Genomic DNA, 23,742 nt, shown 5'->3' on the forward strand with positions numbered 1-23,742 from the left:
AGACTATTAAGGCACATCAAATGGCAACTCTCTTCATATCTCAGATTTTCAAACACCATGGATTACCCACATCCATCGTGTCAGATAGAGATCCTAGAATGACCAGTAATTTCTGGAAAGGTCTCTTTGAAAATCTAGGAACAAGATTGAATTTCTCTTCGGCCTATCACCCACAAACGGATGGCCAAAGTGAGATAGCCAATCTTACGATACTCGATCTACTCAAGACTTATGTTACCGAAGTAGATCAACGCTCACAATGGGAAAAGTATTTACCGCTAGTAGAGTATGCCTACAATAATACTGTACATACTTCTACGGGCAAAGCACCTTTCGAGATCATAGAAGGAAGACCTAAAAGTCCCTTGCTACTGAAAGTACATGGGAAAATCTTCGCCGCCGATGAGTATAGCCGTGACCTACAAGAATCTTTTCAAAAGATTAGGGAGGCTATAGCCATCTCTCAACAAAGGCAAAAAGCTGCTACTGATAAGCACAGAAGAGCCTTAATGTTCAAAGAAAATGATTGGGTCTTACTCAAGCTTCCTAAGGCTCGATTAAGGCAAACGACGGGCAAAAATCCTACGGGCCATCAAAAGTATTATGCTAAACTAGCAAAAAGATACTATGGTCCTTTCCAAATCTTGAAGCCTATCAATGAGACGGCTTATCAACTCAAGTTGCCCAACCATTGGCTTATACACAATGCCTTTCATGTAAGATTACTTAAGCCCTACAAAGGAGAGCCACCAATTGAACCAATTATTGAAGACCCTCCCGAAGTTGAAGACCAAGAAGAGGTGCTACAACCCGAAGCTATCCTTCGGCATGAAGACAAGGTACTACGACATGGTAAGATTATCCGACGGTATCTTATTAAGTTCAAAAATTATCCTTTTGAAGATGCTAAATGGATGCAAGGAGTACAACTTAAGGATAGTATGAACCTTGTCAATGCTTACAATGCTACATTAGAGTAAGCAAATGTACAAATTTCTTTTAAATAACTCATGTTTTTGTCTTATATGACTAGTCCTCTTTTTAATTGTGCACAAAATTTAACTAGTATGCATGCTTAGAATCATGTTTGTGATGACGACGTCTCTCAAACACCAAGTAGAATTTGTCACTCTACTTTGGGAGAATAAAATGGACTAAAGAGCAGACATGCTTGCGGCAGCTATGTCTCCCAAGCACCAAATGGATTAGTCATCCATCTTGGAAAGATGTCATAGGGTAAAAAGGGATCCTTTACCCGCTAAGTACGATTGACTAATGACTAAGACTTTATCTTTTCTACCTCATAGTCGAGGACGACTATGATTTCAAGAGAGAGGTAATGTCATAAAATCTAATATCTAACTAACCCAAATGATTTTCTCATATTAAATTGATCACTTAATGTGGGAGAATAAACAGGAACAAGTGTTAAGATATAGGTATGTGCTTATAGATCTATCTCAACACGGGGCCAATGGTAAAGGGGCCCAAAAGGGAGATGGTCTATCAAAGAGCAAGGCTAACCAATGGAGCATAAAACCTTAGGGTTAGCTTCATTGAAGACCTCCAATAAATGTGTGTAAAAGTCCTTTGACCTTAAGTAAGCTAGGGCTGAGCTTGAGGTGGGAACCCAGCCCAAGCTCGAGGTGCTTGTGTTTTTCATGCTTGAGGTGCTTGATTAAGATGCTTGAGGTGCTTGACTGTCTCCATGCTTGAGGTGCTTGACTTGCTGCATGATTAAAGTACTTGAGGTGCCTTGAGAAGCTTGCTTGAGATGCTTGTGGGAACACCCCCTAGTTCAAGTGCTTTGTCATGCTTGATGAGTAAGGTGCTTGATCACCTAAAAGTCAAAAGCATTCCTACAAGAGGGGGGGCGAGCCCTTTTCCTAGGGGCTAGAGAGAGAACACCCACTCACACACACAAGGGAAGCCCAACTTGAAGAGGCAGCAAGGACACATGTCAGGCCCCTACCCATGTTACCTTCATGTGTTGCTTGAAGCCTATTGGCTAGGCTTCAAAGGGGTCCAATGATAAATTACATGAATTATCTAATTGTTTTAGCATTTATCAAGTCCTCTCTCTCAAAGGGGAAAGGGGGACACTTGTCCCAAGGCTACCCATGTTGCTTGTAATGGCTCTTGCTTGTAATTGGCTAGGCCTGGAGGGGTCCAATGAGCTTCAGGCATGAGCTACAAGGGGGGGTCGACCCAAGCAAGCTAGGGGGGTGCCTAGGGGGTATACTCACCCACACACACTCACAAGCACTCTCATTGTGTGATATGCAAAGTGCAAGAGCTCCCTCTCCAAGCAAGTAGAGGTTGAGAGCCTACACCAACACTCTTGGCTATGGAGTGCAAATCCAACCAAGAGCTATGCTTCAATGCTTAAGCTTGCCATATCCTTCTTCTTCATTACTATGCTATTATGTATGCTAGCAACAAGAGTATGATAAGTGAGGAACTAATTCTTTCTCCTATGAAATGTTTCTTCTTCCTCTTCCCTACCCTCATTCCCTGCTAGCTCTCTCCACCTTCGAAGGTGTTTGAGGTCTTGGGATAGTTAAAGATTTCTTCAAGTTTATCTTATGTTTGTGGTGCATGAAGCCTTCCATCTTCATGGCATCACCTAGGTCACAAGGAACACAAAGACTGTATTGTAACAAGTCTCTCTTTATGGGAGAAATCATAATACAAATGCCTATTGGAGGGGGGACCGGCTCCACATAAATCCGGTCCTCAATTGTTGTCATGTTCTCTAAACTCTCTCTCTTGCAAAAGTATTGTCTATGCCAAGTTAACTAATTGCTATGATTATGTTGCTATCTTCAATTATGTCTACCCGCTATGCTCACAAAATCATTTCTTGAAAGTACTCTCATTAAATTCCGCTATTCTCAAATTGAATAGGCAAATTCCATTACAGATGGCATTAAATAAAAAGTTGACATGGGTGAATATATGCATGGTCAGATTATCCTCATGGACATTGTGCTAATTATTGCAACAAGGGATAGTTGAGAATGATAAATAGGTTGAGATAATGTTGGTTAGTATTTAGGCCTATTGCAATTCTCTTCTGAGGATGGGTGTGTCTAGCATGAGCGGACAAAGAAGATTTAGGTTGTTTTCTCTAACACAACGTGAGACCCTCTTTGCAAATTTGGAAAAGATCAACAAAGACTAGCATAGTTGCTAGCTTGGGCCCATAAAAATTAGACGGCCAATCACATAGACACAAGTTGATAGCTTGTTCGAATACAAAATTGTACGTCTGTTAAATGTTAAAGATTGGCAGAGATCTTAGTGTCCATTAGAGTATCGTTTGAGTGCCAATTGAGTTAGCCTCGAGTGGTAATTGGCACTTTGAATGGGACATGTGGCACACATTCATTGGATAAGGGCTAACTGAGTTTATTTTTGTGGGAAAAGCCAGTGTGAGAAGTGTATTTTAACCGGCTGAAATTATAAAATCCCGGTTAGATTTTGAGCTTGCCTTTAAGAAAACTTGCAGATTTACACAAGTTTTAGTGTAATTACCAAAAGCTTCAAAATTTGACCTAAAAAACGAGAGAATTTCAAGTTTCCCCTTATTTTGATCGGTTAGGAAAAATGTATTTTTCTAACCTTGGAAAAGCTATGGCTTTTAGCAGGGCAAAAGGCTTCAATGATAGGACCTCTTCCCAAAATAATAGAACCTCTCTAGATTTAAGCTGTGTGGATGTGGGCCTCCGCTATCAAAATTTCTCATCAACTCTTCTTTTGGGTGGTATGTGGCGATCACACGCATTAATATTGAAAGCAGCTAGACCTCCTCCTCTATCGCTATTCAATCCTATTTCTTCATATTGTCCTGCAAGAACGCGAGCTAGGAATGGCTATTTTCTGCTAGCTCAGAAAGCCATCAACCACTGCTCTCAAGAAGCAGAGAAGCGCAGAGAAAAGTTCAACAAAAAGCTAGCATCTAAAGACATAAAAAAGGGATCTCTAGTGCTTCGATATGACAATCGCTTCGACACTCGTAAGGATGGAAAGTTTCTTTTTCGATGGGAAGGCCCGTTCTTGGTTACCAAAAAGTTCAAAAATGGCTCTTATCGACTTCAAAACATTGATGGTAAAGTGCACAAGACCCGGAAAAATGGATGGCGTCTAAAGCCTTATCACATCAGAATAAGGTCAGCCCAAGATCAAAGAAAGTAGGCTAGAGGCATAAATACCCCTAGCCAAGTTTGGGGGGGCTATGATCCGAGCCTATCACAAATTTTTGTTTACTATATTTTGTTGGTTTTTCTTGCTTCTAGAGGTTTACAATAAAAGAAAGAGTGAGAACAACCTCTTGGAAAAATTCAAAAAAATGATTTGATGGGAATTTTTTCTTGACTAGTTTACAGGAGGTGAAAGGTAGAACCTAATGGTAAAGGGAAGGGAAAATATGTAAATGTGAAAAGAAAAGATATGATGTGTGTGTGGAGCCATGCACCCATGATTCAAGGGTCATGAGGGGCTCATATCATCATGGCTTTGGAGCCATGCTATTTGTGTTCGGAGTGCTTGAAGTTATCCATTCCTTGTACACACATTGAGGTTAATGTTTCATTCATAGTGATAGCTCTCTCTCTCTCTTTGCGTAGCGGTCCTAGTCCACGTTTCCTAAGACTAGGTGGCGCTCTCATCTCAATTCCCTTGTGGCGCAATGGAGTTTGTTTTGGTGTAGAGGCCGCCATTCCAAATTTCCTTCGTCAACGTCTAATCCATACACACTCAACCGTAGCTGTGAAGACGACCCTGTACTCAGCCTCACAAATGGAAGTAGCCACCACAGTAAGTTGCTTCTTGCTCAACCATGATATGTATGAACTATGGAGCATGAAACAAAAACCACTCATGGACACTCGTGTGTCATAACAACTAGCCCAATCTTAGTCCGAAAAAGCATGTAAATTTTGTAGCAATGATCCCCCCTTGGGATAAAACAACCCAAGGTGTAAAGTGCCACTCAAGTAGCGAAACATCCTCTTAACAGCCTGCCAATGCTTAGACCCTGGGCTATGCATAAATCTGATGACCTGTGAGATTGAAAACTGAATATCCAGCCTCGTGTTGCATATAAAAATAAGGCCCCCAACATCAGTTTTGTTAAAGATTGGCATCGGCAGGATCACCAACATCATGAAGATTCAACTTCAAACATGTTCCCATGAACGACATGAACCACTGTTAAAGAAACACAATATAGAGTTTTATAACACAACAAATTTAGTGTGTTTTCAAAGAAACCTTAGTTTACATATTATCAAAGAATCATACACAACCTTATATGCAAGATATGGGGTATACTAATATATTTCACTTAAGTTGTTATAAATGTAAAAAACAAGATCATAATTATCTTATGAAAACCGAGAGAATTTCAAGTTTCCCCTTATTTTGATAGGTTAGGAAAAATGTATTTTTCTAGCCCTGGGAAAAGCTATGGCTTTTAGCAGGGCAAAAGGCTTAAATGATAGGACCTCTTCCCAAAATAATAGAACCTCTCTAGATTTAAGCTGTGTGGAGCTGGGCCTCCGCTATCAAAATTTCTCATCGACCCTTCTTTTGGGTGGTATGTGGCGATCACGCGCATTAATATTGAAAGCAGCTAGACCTCCTCCTCTATCGCTATTCAATCCTATTTCTTCATATTGTCCTGCAAGAACGCGAGCTAGGAATGGCTATTTTCTGCTAGCTCAGAAAGCCATACGAACTGGATGCCTCTAATGAGTGAGAGTGAGTGCTTCCATGCTTCTTAGGGGTTCATTTTTAAATGCATGACTCACAAGAATGCATGCTTTCTGTGGGCTTTGTGGATGAATATGGCTCAGATCAGCAAGGTAGTGAGATTGCCATTTCGGATCAGCCTATAAGCTGGAACCCACGTCATTGTGGTTGGAGGCATTCGATCTTTTGATATTGCATGCGCAGTCGCTGTCGTCTTCCTGAGCTTTAATGCCACGTCTACTTTTTCTTGAAATGATCCTGAAGATTTCCAAACCTCTACCTGTCTTTACAAGCAAAAAGAATTATGGACATATATGGACCTTGCAATGCATGTATGTGAGCTTCTACACTAGGGCGAGTTTGTTGCAAGATGATTCTGTAGATTGCCATACCATATTGAACCACCATAAGATTTGAAGTATTAATCTTGCATAACGTGTCACATTGTGTGACGTTTTCTATGCTTGGCCATGTACAGATTGCTTCCAGCAACAATGGAGTGTGTGCTTCTCAATCCCTGGTCTTTGCACCGCTAACAGGTTATACAAGGAAGCAAAGAAATATTGGTAAAGTGGTGGCCACGGGGAAGAGGCAGTTGATGAATTTTCTTCTTCTTGGAGCAATATCCCTACCAGCTGCAGGGGCCCTTGGTCCATATCTTCTCTTCTTTGTTCCTCCAAGGTAGTACTTTCGATAGCGATTGTTAATTATCTGCTTGATTGTACAAGTATTGTGTCACTTATCACTGTAGAAATTGCTGCCTTTTTCTTTCAGTTCTGGAGGGGGTGGTACTGGACTTATTGCCAAGGATGCTGTAGGCGATGACATTGTTGCGGAAGCATGGCTTAAAAGTCACCCTTCTGGAGATAGAACTCTTAGCCAGGGATTGATGGCAAGTTTGTTAGAGTCATTAATATCTATGGCTTGAAGTTCTGGCCACCTTTGCCTTCAATGCTGTATGCACACATCTTGGGTGTGTGGTGCCTTGGAATGCCGCTGCCATATTGGGTCTCAGTATAACAACCAACGGAGAGTTTCTACAAAGAATCTTGTCATATGCAACAGCAAGTCACTGTCAGATAACCTTATCCTCATAAAAATCAAAGACGATGGAAGAACCACATATATTAAAGCTTGAATTACTCATCTGACATCTTGGTCAACAACTCAGTTCTCATCAAGGAATTGGACTTTATGTAGATGAGGTCCATTACTCTGCAGGTTTTAGTCTCCATTAAGGCAAATGTTGAAGGGTTTCCTCATCCTTTTTTCGATATATATTTGCCCTCGTGACATTACCATTCATTTTGGATATGTTTCTAACTTCCCATTTACTGTTGTCTTTGACAGTCGCTCGCTCTTGCACAAGTTGATCTCGATGATGGAAAGGTGTTGCTATCTCCCTGGACAGAGGCTAGTGCAGGGCAAAGAAACTCCCCCTGCGCAAGCTACCCCTCCTGTCTTTTTGAGTGCTATTTGTTGTACCATTCTTTGTGCAGTTCATTTTCCCGTGCCCCACAAAAGCTGTGTACAAATTTCATTGTGTGATATAGGATATGTAGTCGTATATTCGTGTGCTGGGACTTCAAGGCCATGATGCCGATCCCCAAAAGGTTAAGATTTCTAGGTTAAATATTTCATTAATAACTTCTGCGAACTCAGATGAGTAGGTTTGAATGTGTGAGCCTCATTCGGGCAAAAGATGAGAATATTTAGAGTAGAAGATTCGATTTTCTGTTTTGCAATATGACCGCTTCGAGAGAGACAAAATTGTACGACGACTGAGTCCAAGGAATATGCTGGTGAATGGCCAGCTGTGATACACATCGATAGACTGATCTGACCACTCCAAAATCATGTAGATTCAATTCTTGTTCTCTTTCTGGATTTTTCTTATAAATTAAATGATATGACAACAGGGTTATACAAGGTGGTTTGTGTGAAACCCAAAAGTTTAATTTTGAAGAGCTTACTACAAAAGTCAGAAAACAAGAACACACTTTGGACTATTCAAGGAAACAATGGAATACTAAAATGTGAATGCACACCTTGTTCTCATTTGCAGTAACAGATCTTTAAGAGTTAAAAAGCTGTATTATAAGATTGTTGCTATCATCAGACTGGTTAAAAAGTGCTTGAATAGTGCCCTTAAAGCTGAGGCTTCATGCACCATTGACTCTATTCCTGATTGATGCACCTCGCCACGCTATAAAAAACAATCAATGCACATGAAAATTTCATGATGCTTGCTGATATACACACTACCCTCTTTGCAAATCAATATCATTGCAGTGCAATTAAGGTGCCAATCTCGTCAATATATATTTTTCGAATTTTCAAAATAGATATAAAGATTATGTATTTACAACTGCACATTGCTGTACTGACTATGCCCCAAAAATGCATTCACCAATTGCTGCGAGCTAATTATTATTGGACTCCTGATCGTCCAAGTACATCAACTTTGCTTGGATTAGCCGAGGCGAGGTCACCATAGGTAGATAGCATTCACAAGACATGCAACAATCGATACAAGCATGCATCAGCCCTTCTACAGGCAAGATGTAGAACAATGTTGGTTGAACCATGGTTTCTACTTGCAGTCTTCAGAAGAGGTCCATTCCACCGCGGATTCTGCTTGGATCGACCTCGAACAATTCAATCTGATGATCTCAGGACCTTATGTCATGCAAAAAGCTGCAAAATATAATCGATGGTACCTGGGCTTCCTCTTCATTCATTGTAATATAAGTGCCAATTATATAACAATGTTTTTGTCCGCTTAATCATGATGCTAGCTTGGGTACGGCATCGGAACCATGCAAAAATATATATCTGCCGCTCACAGCCCCTTGATTGCGTGACCTATCTTAAATCAACATGGCCTTTTGATGCCTCAGATGTAAAGACACCTTGGTTCATGTGGTCTCCAGCTAGCTAGCTACAAGTGAAGAAACTCCGGTGGCGCCTTACAAAATCCACATTACTGGAGCTTGCCGCCGATGCACATGATATTGAGCTCAACGAACTTTGATCGGATGACAAGGGTGCAGCTGTCCTTCGAGTTGGATTGTAATTGATGAGTTCCCAGAAATCACTCATGGTGCTGTAAGCATCATCAAAGAAGACAGTTTGCTGGATAGCATCCATAGCTGCACGCGCCTTGCGCCTCTCTTGCTGCAAAATCTCATGCCGAGAAGGGGTAGGTGAGCGGCGCTTGCGTAGACTGGGGCGTGTATGGGACTGGGATGTTGACGGCGTCATAGAGTGAGGAGCATCATCATGTGCAGATATCATGGACCTTTCTGGCGCATCTGGACTAGTAATTTTCACCAGGGGAAAGTTGGACAGATCATTGCATGAGCTCGAGGACGTCGAATAACCGGGTATCCGACTTATGTACTCTGAAGGGCAGCTGGAGGGTACATCTGGAGACTTTTGCACAGGAAATTGGGGTTTTTGCTCACGCTGGTCAGGGTGCAGTTCAGCAGTATGTATAAGTATGTCCTTATGAATAACATTGTAATGGGGTAATTGCTTCTGTTGATGCTTGTGTCGATGGGATGGAGGATGAACGCCCTTGTTGTGATGGCTAGGTCGAAGTTTTGAAGAGGCTGGTCGAGTCTGCCGCTTGTCATATGAATGGTGAGGATGTTGGACTTTAGGACAGCGTGGTGAGGCCGGTTGCTTCTGCTCCCTCCTGCCATGGCCGTGAGACCGATAATTTATATCGTCCAGCTTCATATTAATGTGATGTGCAGAAGCTGACTGCTTCTGCGCAGGCTCAATAATCTTCTGGGGACGATGATTAATGTAGAAATTACGAGGGTCTAGCAGCACTGTGGATTACCTGATGCAACCGGTGAAGCTCCTCCTCCTCCAACTGCTGGTTGGCACGCTCGATGGTGGATCTAAAGCGTGCTACCTTCTCTGCTGCTGCCTTTCTCTCTTGCTCTCTCATGTCTTCCGCCATGGCCGTTTTGGAAAATGCTGGAAAATGCAGTCTCTCTAACGTTTACATAAATTCTGTCGACGCGTTTGCGTTTCACAAAAGCACCCAAAGAAAAGCATCGCAAAAAAGCATGGAAACGCTTCGAATACTATACAATTAAGGTGCAATTAAGGTGCCAATCTCGTCAATATATATTTTTCGAATTTTCAAAATAGATATAAAGATTATGTATTTACAACTGCACATTGCTGTACTGACTATGCCCCAAAAATGCATTCACCAATTGCTGCAAGCTAATTATTATTGGACTCCTGATCGTCCAAGTACATCAACTTTGCTTGGATTAGCCCCGGCGAGGTCACCATAGGTAGATAGCATTCACAAGACATGCAACAATCGACACAAGCATGCATCAGCCCTTCTAGAGGCAAGATGTAGAACAATGTTGGTTGAACCATGGTTTCTACTTGCAGTCTTCAGAAGAGGTCCATTCCACCGCGGATTCTGCTTGGATCGACCTCGAACAATTCAATCTGATGATCTCAGGACCTTATGTCATGCAAAAAGCTGCAAAATATAATCGATGGTACCTGGGCTTCCTCTTCATTCATTGTAATATAAGTGCCAATTATATAACAATGTTTTTGTCCGCTTAATCATGATGCTAGCTTGGGTACGGCATCGGAACCATGCAAAAATATATATCTGCTGCTCACAGCCCCTTGATTGCGTGACCTATCTTAAATCAACATGGCCTTTTGATGCCTCAGATGTAAAGACACCTTGGTTCATGTGGTCTCCAGCTAGCTAGCTACAAGTGAAGAAACTCCGGTGGCGCCTGACAAAATCCACATTACTGGAGCTTGCCGCTGATGCACATGATATTGAGCTCCACGAACTTTGATCGGATGACAAGGGTGCTAGTGCAGCTGTCCTTCGACTTGGATTGTAATTGATGAGTTCCCAGAAATCACGCATGGTGCTGTAAGCATCATCAAAGAAGACAGTTTGCTGGATAGCATCCATAGCTGCACGCGCCTTGCGCCTTTCTTGCTGCAAAATCTCATGCCGAGAAGGGGGAGGTGAGCGGCGCTTGCGTAGACTGGGGCGTATATGGGACTGGGATGTTGACGGCGTCATAGAGTGAGGAGCATCATCATGTGCAGATATCATGGACCTTTCTGGCGCCTCTCGACTAGTAATTTTCACCAGGGGAAAGTTGGACAGATCATTGCATGAGCTCGAGGACGTCGAATAACCGGGTAGCCGACTTATGTACTCTGAAGGGCAGCTGGAGGGTACATCTGGAGACTTTTGCACAGGAAATTGGGGTTTTTGCTCACGCTGGTCAGGGTGCAGTTCAGCAGTATGTATAAGTATGTCCTTATGAATAACATTGTAATGGGGTAATTGCTTCTGTTGATGCTTGTGATGGGGTGGAGGATGAACGCCCTTGTTGTGATGGCTAGGTCGAAGTTTCGAAGAGGCTGGTCGCGTCTGCCGCTTGTCATATGAATGGTGAGGATGTTGGACTTTAGGACAGCGTGGTGAGGCCGGTTGCTTCTGCTCCCTCCTGCCATGGCCGTGAGACCGAAAATTTATATCGTCCAGCTTCATATTAATGTGATGTGCAGAAGCTGATTGCTTCTGCGCAGGCTCAATAATCTTCTGGGGACGATGATTAATGTAGAAATTACGAGGCGGAGCAGCACTGTGGATTACCTGATGCAACCGGTGAAGCTCCTCCTCCTCCAACTCCAACTGCTGGTTGGCACGCTCGATGGAGGATCTAAAGCGTGCTACCTTCTCTGCTGCTGCCTTTCTCTCTTGCTCTCTCATGTCTTCCGCCATGGCCGTTTTTGAAAATGCTGGAAAATGCAGTCTCTCTAACGTTTACATAAGTTCTGTCGACGCGTTTGCGTTTCACAAAAGCACCCAAAGAAAAGCATCGCAAAAAAGCATGGAAAAACTTCGAATACTATACAGCTGGCTACGACACTTTTTACTTGGTGAGCCAAAGGTCCTTTTTTGGATCTTTGAACTCACAAGTGGCCACTTGGCATGATCGAAGCCATTGCCCACAATTGGAATCGCATGGCCAGGAGCCTCGCAGAAAAACCAAGTAACAAGAATAATGATGCTTTTTATTACGTGTGCTTGCGTTTTGAAGGTCTGCACAGAGCTGGTCACCCCACGGCTCTACAAGCGCAGTTTCTCACAAGAGTGGCAGGAGATTCCGTCCAGCGTTTTGACATGTATGCCAAATGTGGTGCTAAGAAGCTGTGGGCTGTTTGTAGCAGATGCGTAGTGAGGGCCTATCTCCAGATGCAATCACCTATGCATGCATCTTAAAGCCTTGGTAAACATGGCTTCTCTCACAATCGCAGCACATTGCAGATCAGCATCTTCTCTCAAGCAAGATTTTCAAGGAGACATTGCAGAATCTATGGAGCATGAAGATGAAGAGGACCCTGCGGACACTCCTTCCTTGCATTGGGTCTTGGCCAAGGTGATTTGTCGCGTCTCTGTGACTTCTGGACGCCGCTTCTGACTCTGGTAGGCTGTTGGCCTCCTGCTGCATTGGTTGATGAGCGCAAGAAGGGGCCATTATTTGCATCTTTACTATCGATGATGCACAGTGCTGGCCATCCAATTTGAAGCAGTTCCCTTGCAAGATCATCACCCTCTTGAAATTTCTCCCCAAACTGCATGTCTCTTGATGAGGTGATGGATAAGCACAAGAAGGCAGCCCACATATCTTGCACAGATGCATGCCTTCGGGTGGTTCGATGAGTGCAAGAAGGCAGCCATTATTTCATTACGATGGAAAATTCAACCCGCTAATTGACTATACTTGTTCAATACCATAGAGAGCACCATTCATCAGAAAAGAACTAGAGGAGAATATGACACAGCTGCAAAATGGCAAAACGTCTCCTTCGAGCTCATTTGGGAAAGATCACAAAGCTCATCTTAGTGTGATAATTTTGAAAGAAATCCCAAAGGAATAGGCAGATATCCAGAGAGCTCATTGTGGGAAACATTGAGCTTCACCAGGTTGCGTATTTTACCGAGCTCTGCAGGGATTTTGCTGGTGAGGTTGTTGTGGCCCAAGTTCAGGCCTTGCAGCCTGCCCAATTCTCCCAAACAGGGAGGGATACTGCCAACCAAACCATTCTGCAAGAGGTCTAGAGTAGTAAGATTATGGTGGTGGATGTAAGCCATAACCATTTGACAGGGAAAATCCTTCTGAGTATGCGAGGATGGTGTCCATGGTGGGCTTCTACGTCAACAATAATAACCTAACAGGAGGCATTTCCATCTTATTCATAGACAGCTTCTTATGGAATCAAGGACAATCTCTAGATTTCAGCAGCAACTATTTCCATCTTATTCATAGATAGCTTCTTATGGAATCATTCCCAAGAGTTTGGAAAACCTTTCCAGCCTTTTCTACTTTGATTTGACAGCAATCAATTTCATGGCTAGATTCCAACGGAGTTGGTTTGTCTCTTTCAAGTGGCTTATTTTTTACAACCACTTATCAAGTAGAATTCTGCAGAAAGCTCCCCCAAAATGCTGCCACTCAGCATGTTACCTTGAAGCAAAACATAGACCAAAACAGAGCATTTGCCGATTTAAGGAGGTATGCTGCCATTAAGCTTGTTGTAAGAGAGATCCAATATTCCAAAGTGTTGGGTGAACATGGAGTTTGTCATGTTGAATTCTGTAGTAAAAGAGCTTATCTTGTCTGGAATTGTTCCATTGAGCTGATTATGCGATAGAAAAAGGCAATCTAGCCCAGGTAGATTTGGGTATTCGGCCACCTAGATTGTAGCAAGCTGTGAACACCTCCCAAGCTTAGGAGGAATTGCTCCAATAAAAACGTTGGAGCTAAAAGTGAGGGTGGTAAGATTCGCCAACATACCCAGCTCGGCTGGAAGGGGCCCTTCGAGAAGGTTGCTATCCAAGCACAGTTCATGCAATATTTTGAGGTTTCCTACAAGGGGAGACAAACTCCCAGTGAGGTAGTTGTCTCTCGCTGATATCTCCATAAGGGAATCGGATTCCCAAAGCTCATTTGGTAAGGGGCAATGCCACTAGCATTGCCATCCCTGCAAAGTATCCTGGAATGTTCCTTGTGAGCTCATTGCTAGTGAGTTCTATGTCTAACAAAGCAGTGCATTTCCAAAATGTCGTATTGATAGTGCCATTAAAAATGTCCCTATTCAAGAATGGCTGTGAGAGGTGGGGTGCATTGAAGAGCTCACCAGGTATAGAGCCTGAGAGTTTATTACCATCTAAGCTTAAGGTGATGAGTGAAGAATAGTCACCCAACTCTTTTGGTATGCTCCCTAAGAACTTATTGGTTGCCAACAAGAGAGAAGTTACCCTTGTCCAGCTGCCCAGCCAAGATGGTAATGGCCCATTGAAATGGTTATTCTCCAAAGACAGGGAACTGACAAGCTGAAGGTTCGCAAGCTCATCCGAAAGCAGACCTTGAAGCTGATTTAAAGAGAGATCCACAATTTGCAGACTTTTGCAGTTCCTCATCGAAACCGAAAGAGACCCATTGAAAAGATTGTAGGGCATGATGAGAGTGGTTATGTTTTGGAGGCAACCAATGGAGTCAAGAATACGTCGGATAGGAGATTGTGAGTGAAATCCATCTTTGTCAATGCCTGCAAATAGCCAATTTCTATCGGCAAGGACCCCGAGAGTTGACATGAAGCCATGTAGAGGTTTGCTAAACTGTGCAAGCTTCATATTTCTTTAGGCAATGTGCCCCTAAACAAGTTTTTCAGGAGCCACAAGTCCGTGGGAGCAGTTAGATTTCCCAACTATACTGGCAGGGGGGTTGTGAGAGCATTGCTATCAAGGTCCAATATATACACGAGGCTTGCAAGAGAGCCTACCTCTAGCGGAAACTATTCCTAGAGCTTATTTCCAGAAAGGTCCATGGTTGCAAGGAAGAATGCCAACTAAATGCGGCTCAAGTTAGAAGGTTTTCGAGTGACACCGACACTGACCCTGAGAATAGCTGATTACTGCCAAGGTCAAGCACCTGCAACTTTGACAAAGAGCCCAACTCAGAAGGCAAGTTAACAACGAGGAGGTTTCCGTGCAGGATTAGCTCCTCCAGCTCATGCACATTCCCTATTTGCAGAGGCAAGCGACCAGAGATCGCATTGAAGCTGAGACCGAGATGTTTCAGGCTCTTCAATTCCCAAACACCCATAGAGATGTTGCCCAAAGAGAGAGAAGGTGACTCGGCCAGCTTGTGCACATGACACACGCCTATCCACAAACTTGGAGTAGCGCGGTCGGATGCCCAGTTCGTCAAGGACGTTGCATCCTCAAGCTCATTCTTGAAGTTCAGGAGCATGCGTGCTTCGGAGTCTTCCGCATTTGGCCCAACGAACAACAACGAGAAGAGGAAGAAGAAAATGAACAGTCCTCTTTGCACATGCATGATAGACTTGGTGTGTGCCACAAAGAGTGTGTGCATGTAAGTGTCTGCACGAGGTATGGCAAGTGTGTGTGTGTGTGTGTGTGTGTGTGAGTGGTTATGTCTCTCTGTGTGTACCTCATGTACATCACTCTTTTGCAACAATCACTTACTCCATGGCAACTGGCGGTTGTGTGTGAAACGAATGTGCATGAGAGTTGAGTGTCATGTGTGTGTACATGTGTGCTCAATGGACGAGGTTTGCAGTAGAGAAACGGGGTACTTTGTTGTTGGTGTAGTAGCCAAGGAGTGAGAGAGAGTATATTGCCTCTGCCCACCCAAACCTGCATGTAAAAACCTACAAAAATTGGCCTTGCTGGCTGACTATACTCGGCCAAAAAAAAAACCCATTATGGGTGCTAGTGAAGAGACCTCTCTGCTGTGCAACACCTGCTAGCAAATACCCATATCACAAAGGGGCATGAGAGAGTATATCTTTTCCCACCCAAACCTCCTCGTAAAAGCCTATGATCGATGAATCAAGCTGGAATGTACTTAGTCAAGCCATTCTCAAACGGGAAGGAACTTGTATCAATCATGCTCGAGCTCTTGTCGCTGAACTTGCTACTAGGAGCACATTTTTTGTTAAATATAGCTTCCAATTTTTTCAGCTCTCTTTTCAAAATCTTGCATAGGGAGATAGTTTGTAACATTTAATGGCCTAATAACTTATGTGTAGCGGAAATTAGCATGAACATAGTGGGCATTTCATTAGAATAGATTCCTAATGAGAATTACAAGAGTGCTTGGGTGGAGAGAGCAACAAAAAGCATAACACCTAGTTAGATAGCATCAACAATACTTTCAAAAGAGAGAGAAATTAAGCTATTGACAACAGTTGAGGACCGGATTTGCATGGAGCCGGTCCCCCCTCCAAAAGGCTTTGTATTATGGTTTCTCCCATCAAGAGAGACATTGTACAATACAATTCTTTGTGTTCCTTCAAGACTAGCTAGTGCAATGAAGATGGAAGCTTCATGCACTAAGAAAAACACTTAATCAAACACAACTTGAATTATCCCCGTTCTCAGACCCAAGACCTCACACAAAGCAGGGTATGAGAGTAGATTGAGAGGAAGAAGGAGTATCTTACGAGAAATATGTACATCTCCTCACATAATCACTCATATTAGCATAGCTTAGCTTAGTAATTAGCTTGGTAGAGAAGATGAGCATGCATTGAAGCTTGGCTCTTGGTTGGATTTGCATCCACATGCCAAGAGAGTGTTGATGTAAGCTTCTATCTCACAAGCTTGGAGTAGGTGATGAGTTCTCCATTAAAGCTTGGGAGGAGATAGAGTATTCTTTCTTCACACATGGTCAAGTGTGAGTGTGTGTGTGTCAATACCAATAAAAAATCAGCCCCCCCTCTCTCTTGGGCGAGCCCTTCCTGCTAAATTGGTCTGGCTTTTGCCTCATTGGACCTCCCCAAGTCAAGCCAATGGGTGTTAAGCAGCATAAGTGATAGCCTTTTGACATGTGTCCCCCTTTCCCCTTTTGTGAGAGCTTTAGGTAATTAAATAATTAAAACAAACTCTCATTGGACCCCTTTGCCTCTTGGCCAATAGGAATCACACAAGCCATTGGGCTCCTGAATGCTCATTGGACCCCTTGGGAGACTGCCCAATAGTCTTCTAGGAGACTTAATTCTCATTGGTTTCTTTTATTAAATGTTTTTAAATTAATTAAACTAGATTTACTCTAGCTTAATTCTCATTGGTCCACTTCAAGGGTCTTCCAATAGGAATTGGGCACCCCTTGTGGGCATCTGGCCTAGGGAGCTGACATGTGTCCCTAATTCCCTTTGTGTAAAGGGAGCCTGTGTGTGTGTGTGGCTTTCTCTCTCATCCCCTACTAAATGGGCTCGCCCCCTCCTTTGTAGGCTTTGAAGAAGACTTTTGTACACACACTAAGCATCCAATTTTCCCCATGGTTGACCTTTTGGACACAACCTTTGAATTTTGGAACCTTAGCATTTTGGAAGTCTTAATGGGCTGAACCTTAGGGTCTTTTTAGCCCATTGTTCCGCATGGCTCTTTTGCAGATGGCCCCCCCTTTGGATCCCTACTGTGGCCGGTCTGCTAGCTTAACCAATATTCTAGCTTTTTCTCCCCTGGCCTTCCCCACATTAAACGATGAGTTTAATATGAGAAAATCATTTAGGAGAATTAGATATTGATAATTATGATATTACCTCTCTCTTGAAATCATAGTCGTCCTCGACTATGGTGTAGAGAAGATAAAGCATGTTCATGAGTCCTTTTCTTAGCGGGTAGAGGATCCCTATGTTACCCTACGACATCATTCCATAATGGATGACTAGTCCATTTTGCGCCTGAGAGCCTGAGGCTGCCGCAAGCATGTCTGCACATCAGTCCTATCAGTCTTCCATAGTAGAGTGACAAGCTCTACTTGGTGTTTGGGAGACGTCGTCTCCACAAACTTGATCTAAGCATGCATACTACTTCATTTTTGTGCACAAATAAAGAAAAAGAGAGTCTTATAAGACAAAAATTTTGTTCATTTTTAACATTTTGTACATTTGCTTACTCTTGGGAAGCATTGTAAGCATTGACAAGGTTTAGGTTATCCTTTAATTGTATGCCTTGCATCCATCTAGCATCTTCAAAAGGATAATTCTTAAATTTAATAAGATATCGTCGGATATTCTTACCGCCTCTTAATACCTTGTCTTCATGTCGGAGAATGGACTCGGGCTGCAGCACCTCCTCTTGGTCCTCGATCTCCGGTGGGTCTTCAATAGTTGGTTCTTGAGGTGGCTCTCCTTTGTAAGGCTTTAATAGGATCACATGAAAAGCATTGTGTATGAGCCAATGATTGGGCAACTTAAGTTGATAGGCCATGTCATTGATTGGCCTAAGAATCTCGAAGGGACCATAGTACCTTTTTGCTAGTTTAGCATAGTACTTTTGGTGGCTCGTAGGATTCTTGCCCGTCGTGTGCCTTAATCGAGCCTTGGGAAACTTTAACAAGACCCAATCGTTTTCTTTAAAGGCTTGGGCTCTTCTGTGCTTGTCAGCAGCAGCCTTTTGCCTTTGCTGTGAGATAGAGATAGCATCTTTAATCTTTTGAAAAGATTCTTGTAGGTCTCGGCTATACTCATCTGCAGCGAAGATCTTCCCATGTACCTTAAGTAGCAAGGGACTTTTTGATCTTCCCTCAATTACCTCGAAAGGTGCTTTTCCGGTGGAAGTATGTACAGTGTTATTGTAAGCATACTCCACTAAGGGTAAGTACTTCTCCCATTGGGATCTTTGATCTACTTCCGTTACATAGGCTTTTAGTAGATCGAGAATTGTTAGGTTAGCTATTTCACTTTGGCCATCCGTTTGTGGATGATAGGCCGAAGAGAAATTTAGCCTTGTCCCTAAATTCTCAAAGAGACCCTTCCAGAAATTACTGGTCATTCTAGGATCTCTATCCGACACTATGGACATTGGCAAGCCATGGTATTTGAAAATTTGTGAAATGAAGAGGGTTGCCATTTGATGGGCTTTGATAGTCTTTTTGACAGGTATAAAATGAGCTTGTTTACTGAACCTGTCTACTATCGTCCATATTCCCGTTATATTCCCATGGATAGACTTAGGCAATCCAAAGATAAAATCCATGGATATGCTCTCCCATGGTGAATTAGGGATTGGCAAGGGTTGAAGCAATCCAGGTTTCTTCCCTCTATCAAATTTTGTCTTTTGACCTACCATACATTTGGAAACATACTCTTGTATGTTCACTTTCATGGTAGGCCAATAGAAATATGTTTCAATTCCCTTTAAGGTAGACTGAATCCCTCTATGCCCCGCATACGGGGGAGCATGAGATTCATACATTACTTTCTCACGCAGGGAGTTAGTAACGCATAGTCTATTGCCATAGAGAAGATAACCATCTTGTAAAGTAAATGGTTCTTATTTCTTCCCTAATGTAAGGGCTGAAATCACATCTCTAAAATCGGGATCAATAGCATACTCATCTATCATTGAAGATAGATCATTGTGAGTTGCTATGGAAACCGCATTCACTCTCGGTCGTCTTGAGAGTGCATCGACTGCTTGATTATGCTTGCCAGCAATGTGAGCAATATGAAAATAAAATTGCGAAAGGAAATTTTCCCACCTCATTTGTTTGTCGGAGAGCTTGGTCTGCGTCATGAAGTACTTAAGACTTTGGTGATCCGTTCGCAGAATGAAAGGAGTCCCCAATAAATAGTGCTTCCATGAGTCTAAGGCATGTAGAACTGCAAGGAGTTCCTTTTCGTATATGCCTAGAGCTTGCTCAACAGGGTCGAGCCTTCGGCTCTCATAGCCTATGGCGTGCCCTTCTTGGAGCAAAACAGATCCAAGGCAATCACCACAAGCATCACATTGGACCTCAAATGGTTTTGAGAGATCCGGTAGTGTAAGCACAGGTTGAGAGATAAGCTTTTCTTTAAGCTTTTCAAAAGCATTGTTCTCCTTAGCAGACCATGTATACCTGACGCTTTTCTTTGTTAGGTCATGTAATGGTCTCGCAATTTGTGAGAACTTTTCTATGAAGCGTCTATAGTATGAGCACATACCTATAAAGCTTCTTAGTTCATGAAGATTCCTTGGTTTAGGCCATCCTTTTATTACCTCTAACTTGGATGGATCCATTTGGATGCCATCTTGAGAGATAATGTGACCTAAATACTAAATAATTTTTCTTGCAAGAAAAATTCACTTTTCTTTCGATTAACATAAAGTTTATTCTCTCTTAAAACTTGAAATATTACCTGGAGGTGTTGCTTGTGTTCCTCCAATGAATTAGAGTAGATGATAATATCATCAAAGAACACTCCAGTGAAGGTTCGATGAGGCCTGAATAGCTTCTCCATCAAGCGGTTGAATGTGGCTGGTGCATTGGTCAAGCCAAAAGGCATGACAATGTATTCGTAAAGACCAAATGTAGTGCGAAACGCAGTCTTTACAATGTCTTGATCAACTATCCTTATTTGATGATATCCACTCTTTAGGTCAACCCTACTGAAGTAGGTCGATCCTTGTAGCTTATCAAATAGGTCTTCTACCCGTGGAACGGGAAACCTATTCTTGATAGTGATCCTATTTAGTGCTCTATAGTCGACACACATACGATATGTGCCGTCTTTCTTTTGCACTAATAGCACAGGTGAGCAAAATGGAGATGAGCTAGGCCTAACCATGCCCTTCTCAACTAACTGATGCACTTGCCGCATAATCTCCTCTTGTTGAGCTTGAGAAACTCTATAAGGAGGTTTATTAGGCGGTGAACTTCCTGGAAGAAGTTCAATTGCATGGTCATCATTACCTCGTTTAGGAGGTAGCTCACAAGGGATGTCGTCAATAAAAACATCTTGAAACCCCTTGAGAAAATTGGATAACTCTAATTCCTTTTGGTTGCTTTTATTTTCGTTTGTTAAAGCATTAGGTTCATTTTGAGAATCTTTAACAAAAATCATGTACACGGAAATAGAGCTCTTTATTGACTTGTTGAAAACTGGTGTATGTACAATGGGGATGGTGTTACCCATTTCCTTAGCATCTATATACATGTCTTTTTCCCTGAACTTAAAGGAGATTCTCCTTTCAGGAAATTTAACATCGGCAGCCAGGCGGTCAAACCATGGTGCCCTTAGGATTACATCCTCATGCTTGACAGGAAAGATAAAGAAGTCCTCTTTGTCCACATAGCCTTGGACATGAAGCCTCAATTTCCCAATTAAGGGAGTGACTGAAGCTTCTTGCCCCTTGAAGGCACTGTCTACGGGCAGGACATCTCCCATCTCGTAGGATTGTATGCCTAGCTTGGTGGCCAACTCCATAGATATAAAATTGTGAGTAGAACCAGGGTCAAAGAGAATAAAAGCATCATGTCCTCTTACCTTTCCCCAAGCATGGCATAGAGGAGATCCTTTGTGGTGAGTTTGGTGAGTCTCCTCCTCTTGGATTTCAACCAAGGAAGCTCTAGGAGGATCTTGGCTGTTGTTCTTTTGGGGACAAGCGCGGTACGCATGCCCTTGTTCGCTGCACTTGAAACACCGGTTATCCTTACGATAACGCTCAAGCTCTTCAGGAGAGAGTTTATTATTACCTTTGTAAACTTCCTTCTCTTTAGCTTTGTTGGAGTTTCCCTTAGGAGACTTTTGGACATTGTCCTTCCTCTTAGGCTCATTGGAACCCTTGTTTTCCGGGGGCTTATTATTTCTTTTTGCCCTCGTTTGGAAATTGATTCGAGAGGCGACTATAGTGTGGTGTATTACCGCCGATATGGTACGTGGTCTTACCGCCGATATTACCCTAAACCTATTCTTGATAGTGATCCTATTTAGTGCTCTATAGTCGACACACATACGATATGTGTCATCTTTGTTTTGCACTAATAGCACAGGTGAGCAAAATGGAGATGAGCTAGGCCTAACCATGCCCTTCTCAACTAACTGATGCACTTGCCGCATAATCTCCTCTTGTTGAGCTTGAGAAACTCTATAAGGAGGTTTATTAGGCGGTGAACTTCCTGGAAGAAGTTCAATTGCATGGTCATCATTACCTCGTTTAGGAGGTAGCTCACAAGGGATGTCGTCAATAAAAACATCTTGAAACCCCTTGAGAAAATTGGATAACTCTAATTCCTTTTGGTTGCTTTTATTTTCGTTTGTTAAAGCATTAGGTTCATTTTGAGAATCTTTAACAAAAATCATGTACACGGAAATAGAGCTCTTTATTGACTTGTTGAAAACTGGTGTATGTACAATGGGGATGGTGTTACCCATTTCCTTAGCATCTATATACATGTCTTTTTCCCTGAACTTAAAGGAGATTCTCCTTTCAGGAAATTTAACATCGGCAGCCAGGCGGTCAAACCATGGTGCCCTTAGGATTACATCCTCATGCTTGACAGGAAAGATAAAGAAGTCCTCTTTGTCCACATAGCCTTGGACATGAAGCCTCAATTTCCCAATTAAGGGAGTGACTGAAGCTTCTTGCCCCTTGAAGGCACTGTCTACGGGCAGGACATCTCCCATCTCGTAGGATTGTATGCCTAGCTTGGTGGCCAACTCCATAGATATAAAATTGTGAGTAGAACCAGGGTCAAAGAGAATAAAAGCATCATGTCCTCTTACCTTTTTCCCAAGCATGGCATAGAGGAGATCCTTTGTGGTGAGTTTGGTGAGTCTCCTCCTCTTGGATTTCAACCAAGGAAGCTCTAGGAGGATCTTGGCTGTTGTTCTTTTGGGGACAAGCGCGGTACGCATGCCCTTGTTCGCTGCACTTGAAACACCGGTTATCCTTACGATAACGCTCAAGCTCTTCAGGAGAGAGTTTATTATTACCTTTGTAAACTTCCTTCTCTTTAGCTTTGTTGGAGTTTCCCTTAGGAGACTTTTGGACATTGTCCTTCCTCTTAGGCTCATTGGAACCCTTGTTTTCCGGGGGCTTATTATTTCTTTTTGCCCTCGTTTGGAAATTGATTCGAGAGGCGACTATAGTGTGGTGTATTACCGCCGATATGGTACGTGGTCTTACCGCCGATATTACCCTAAACCTATTCTTGATAGTGATCCTATTTAGTGCTCTATAGTCGACACACATACGATATGTGTCATCTTTGTTTTGCACTAATAGCACAGGTGAGCAAAATGGAGATGAGCTAGGCCTAACCATGCCCTTCTCAACTAACTGATGCACTTGCCGCATAATCTCCTCTTGTTGAGCTTGAGAAACTCTATAAGGAGGTTTATTAGGCGGTGAACTTCCTGGAAGAAGTTCAATTGCATGGTCATCATTACCTCGTTTAGGAGGTAGCTCACAAGGGATGTCGTCAATAAAAACATCTTGAAACCCCTTGAGAAAATTGGATAACTCTAATTCCTTTTGGTTGCTTTTATTTTCGTTTGTTAAAGCATTAGGTTCATTTTGAGAATCTTTAACAAAAATCATGTACACGGAAATAGAGCTCTTTATTGACTTATTGAAAGCTGGTGTATGTACAATGGGGATGGTGTTACCCATTTCCTTAGCATCTATATACATGTCTTTTTCCCTGAACTTAAAGGAGATTCTCCTTTCAGGAAATTTAACATCGGCAGCTAGGCGGTCAAACCATAGTGCCTCTAGGATTATATCCTCATGCTTGAGAGGAGAGATAAAGAAGTCCTCTTTGTCCACATAGCCTTGGACATGAAGCCTCAATTTCCCAATTAAGGGAGTGACTGAAGCTTCTTGCCCCTTGAAGGCACTGTTTGCGGGTAGGACATCTCCCATCTCGTAGGATTGTATGCCTAGCTTGGTGGCTAACTCCATAGATATAAAATTGTGAGTAGAACCAGGGTCAAAGAGAATAAAAGCATCATGTTCTCTTACCTTTCCGCAAGCATGGCATACAGGAGATCCTTTGTGGTGAGTTTGGTGAGTCTCCTCCTCTTCGATTTCAACCAAGGAAGCTCTAGGAGGATCTTGGCGGTTGTTCTTTTGGGGACAAGCGCGGTACGCATGCCCTTGTTCGCCGC

General features: G+C 42.7%; 2 protein-coding genes and 2 pseudogenes across 2 annotated transcripts; 1 reads left to right on the forward strand and 3 right to left on the reverse strand.

Moving 5' to 3' along the window:
• The first annotated feature begins 5,890 nt into the window (after positions 1-5,890).
• On the forward strand, positions 5,891-7,946 carry LOC147439765 (cytochrome b6-f complex iron-sulfur subunit 2, chloroplastic-like; annotated as a pseudogene).
• Positions 7,751-10,446, reverse strand: LOC147439766 (uncharacterized). The gene has a single exon (XM_086484391.1). It carries the CDS (start codon positions 9,496-9,498, stop codon positions 8,692-8,694), a length of 807 nt encoding a protein of 268 aa, XP_086340517.1. The 5' UTR covers positions 9,499-10,446; the 3' UTR covers positions 7,751-8,691.
• Positions 10,447-10,457: 11 nt separating this feature from the next.
• Positions 10,458-11,557, reverse strand: LOC147439767 (uncharacterized). The gene has a single exon (XM_086484062.1). The coding sequence runs from the start codon at positions 11,555-11,557 to the stop codon at positions 10,514-10,516; it is 1,044 nt and encodes a 347-aa protein (XP_086340188.1). The 3' UTR covers positions 10,458-10,513.
• Positions 11,558-12,679: 1,122 nt separating this feature from the next.
• Positions 12,680-15,092, reverse strand: LOC147439768 (uncharacterized; annotated as a pseudogene).
• Between the last annotated feature and the right edge of the window lie 8,650 nt (positions 15,093-23,742).

Source organism: Adiantum capillus-veneris, chromosome 16 (assembly GCF_014529385.1).
Source record: "Adiantum capillus-veneris isolate H3 chromosome 16, ASM1452938v2, whole genome shotgun sequence".
NCBI lineage: Eukaryota > Viridiplantae > Streptophyta > Polypodiopsida > Polypodiales > Pteridaceae > Adiantum > Adiantum capillus-veneris.

Bases quoted from the DNA above. Each gene is read 5' to 3' on its own strand.
- LOC147439767 (XM_086484062.1), bottom strand. From the start codon at position 11,557: ATGGCGGAAGACATGAGAGAGCAAGAGAGAAAGGCAGCAGCAGAGAAG.
- LOC147439766 (XM_086484391.1), bottom strand. From the start codon at position 9,498: ATGAAGCTGGACGATATAAATTATCGGTCTCACGGCCATGGCAGGAGG.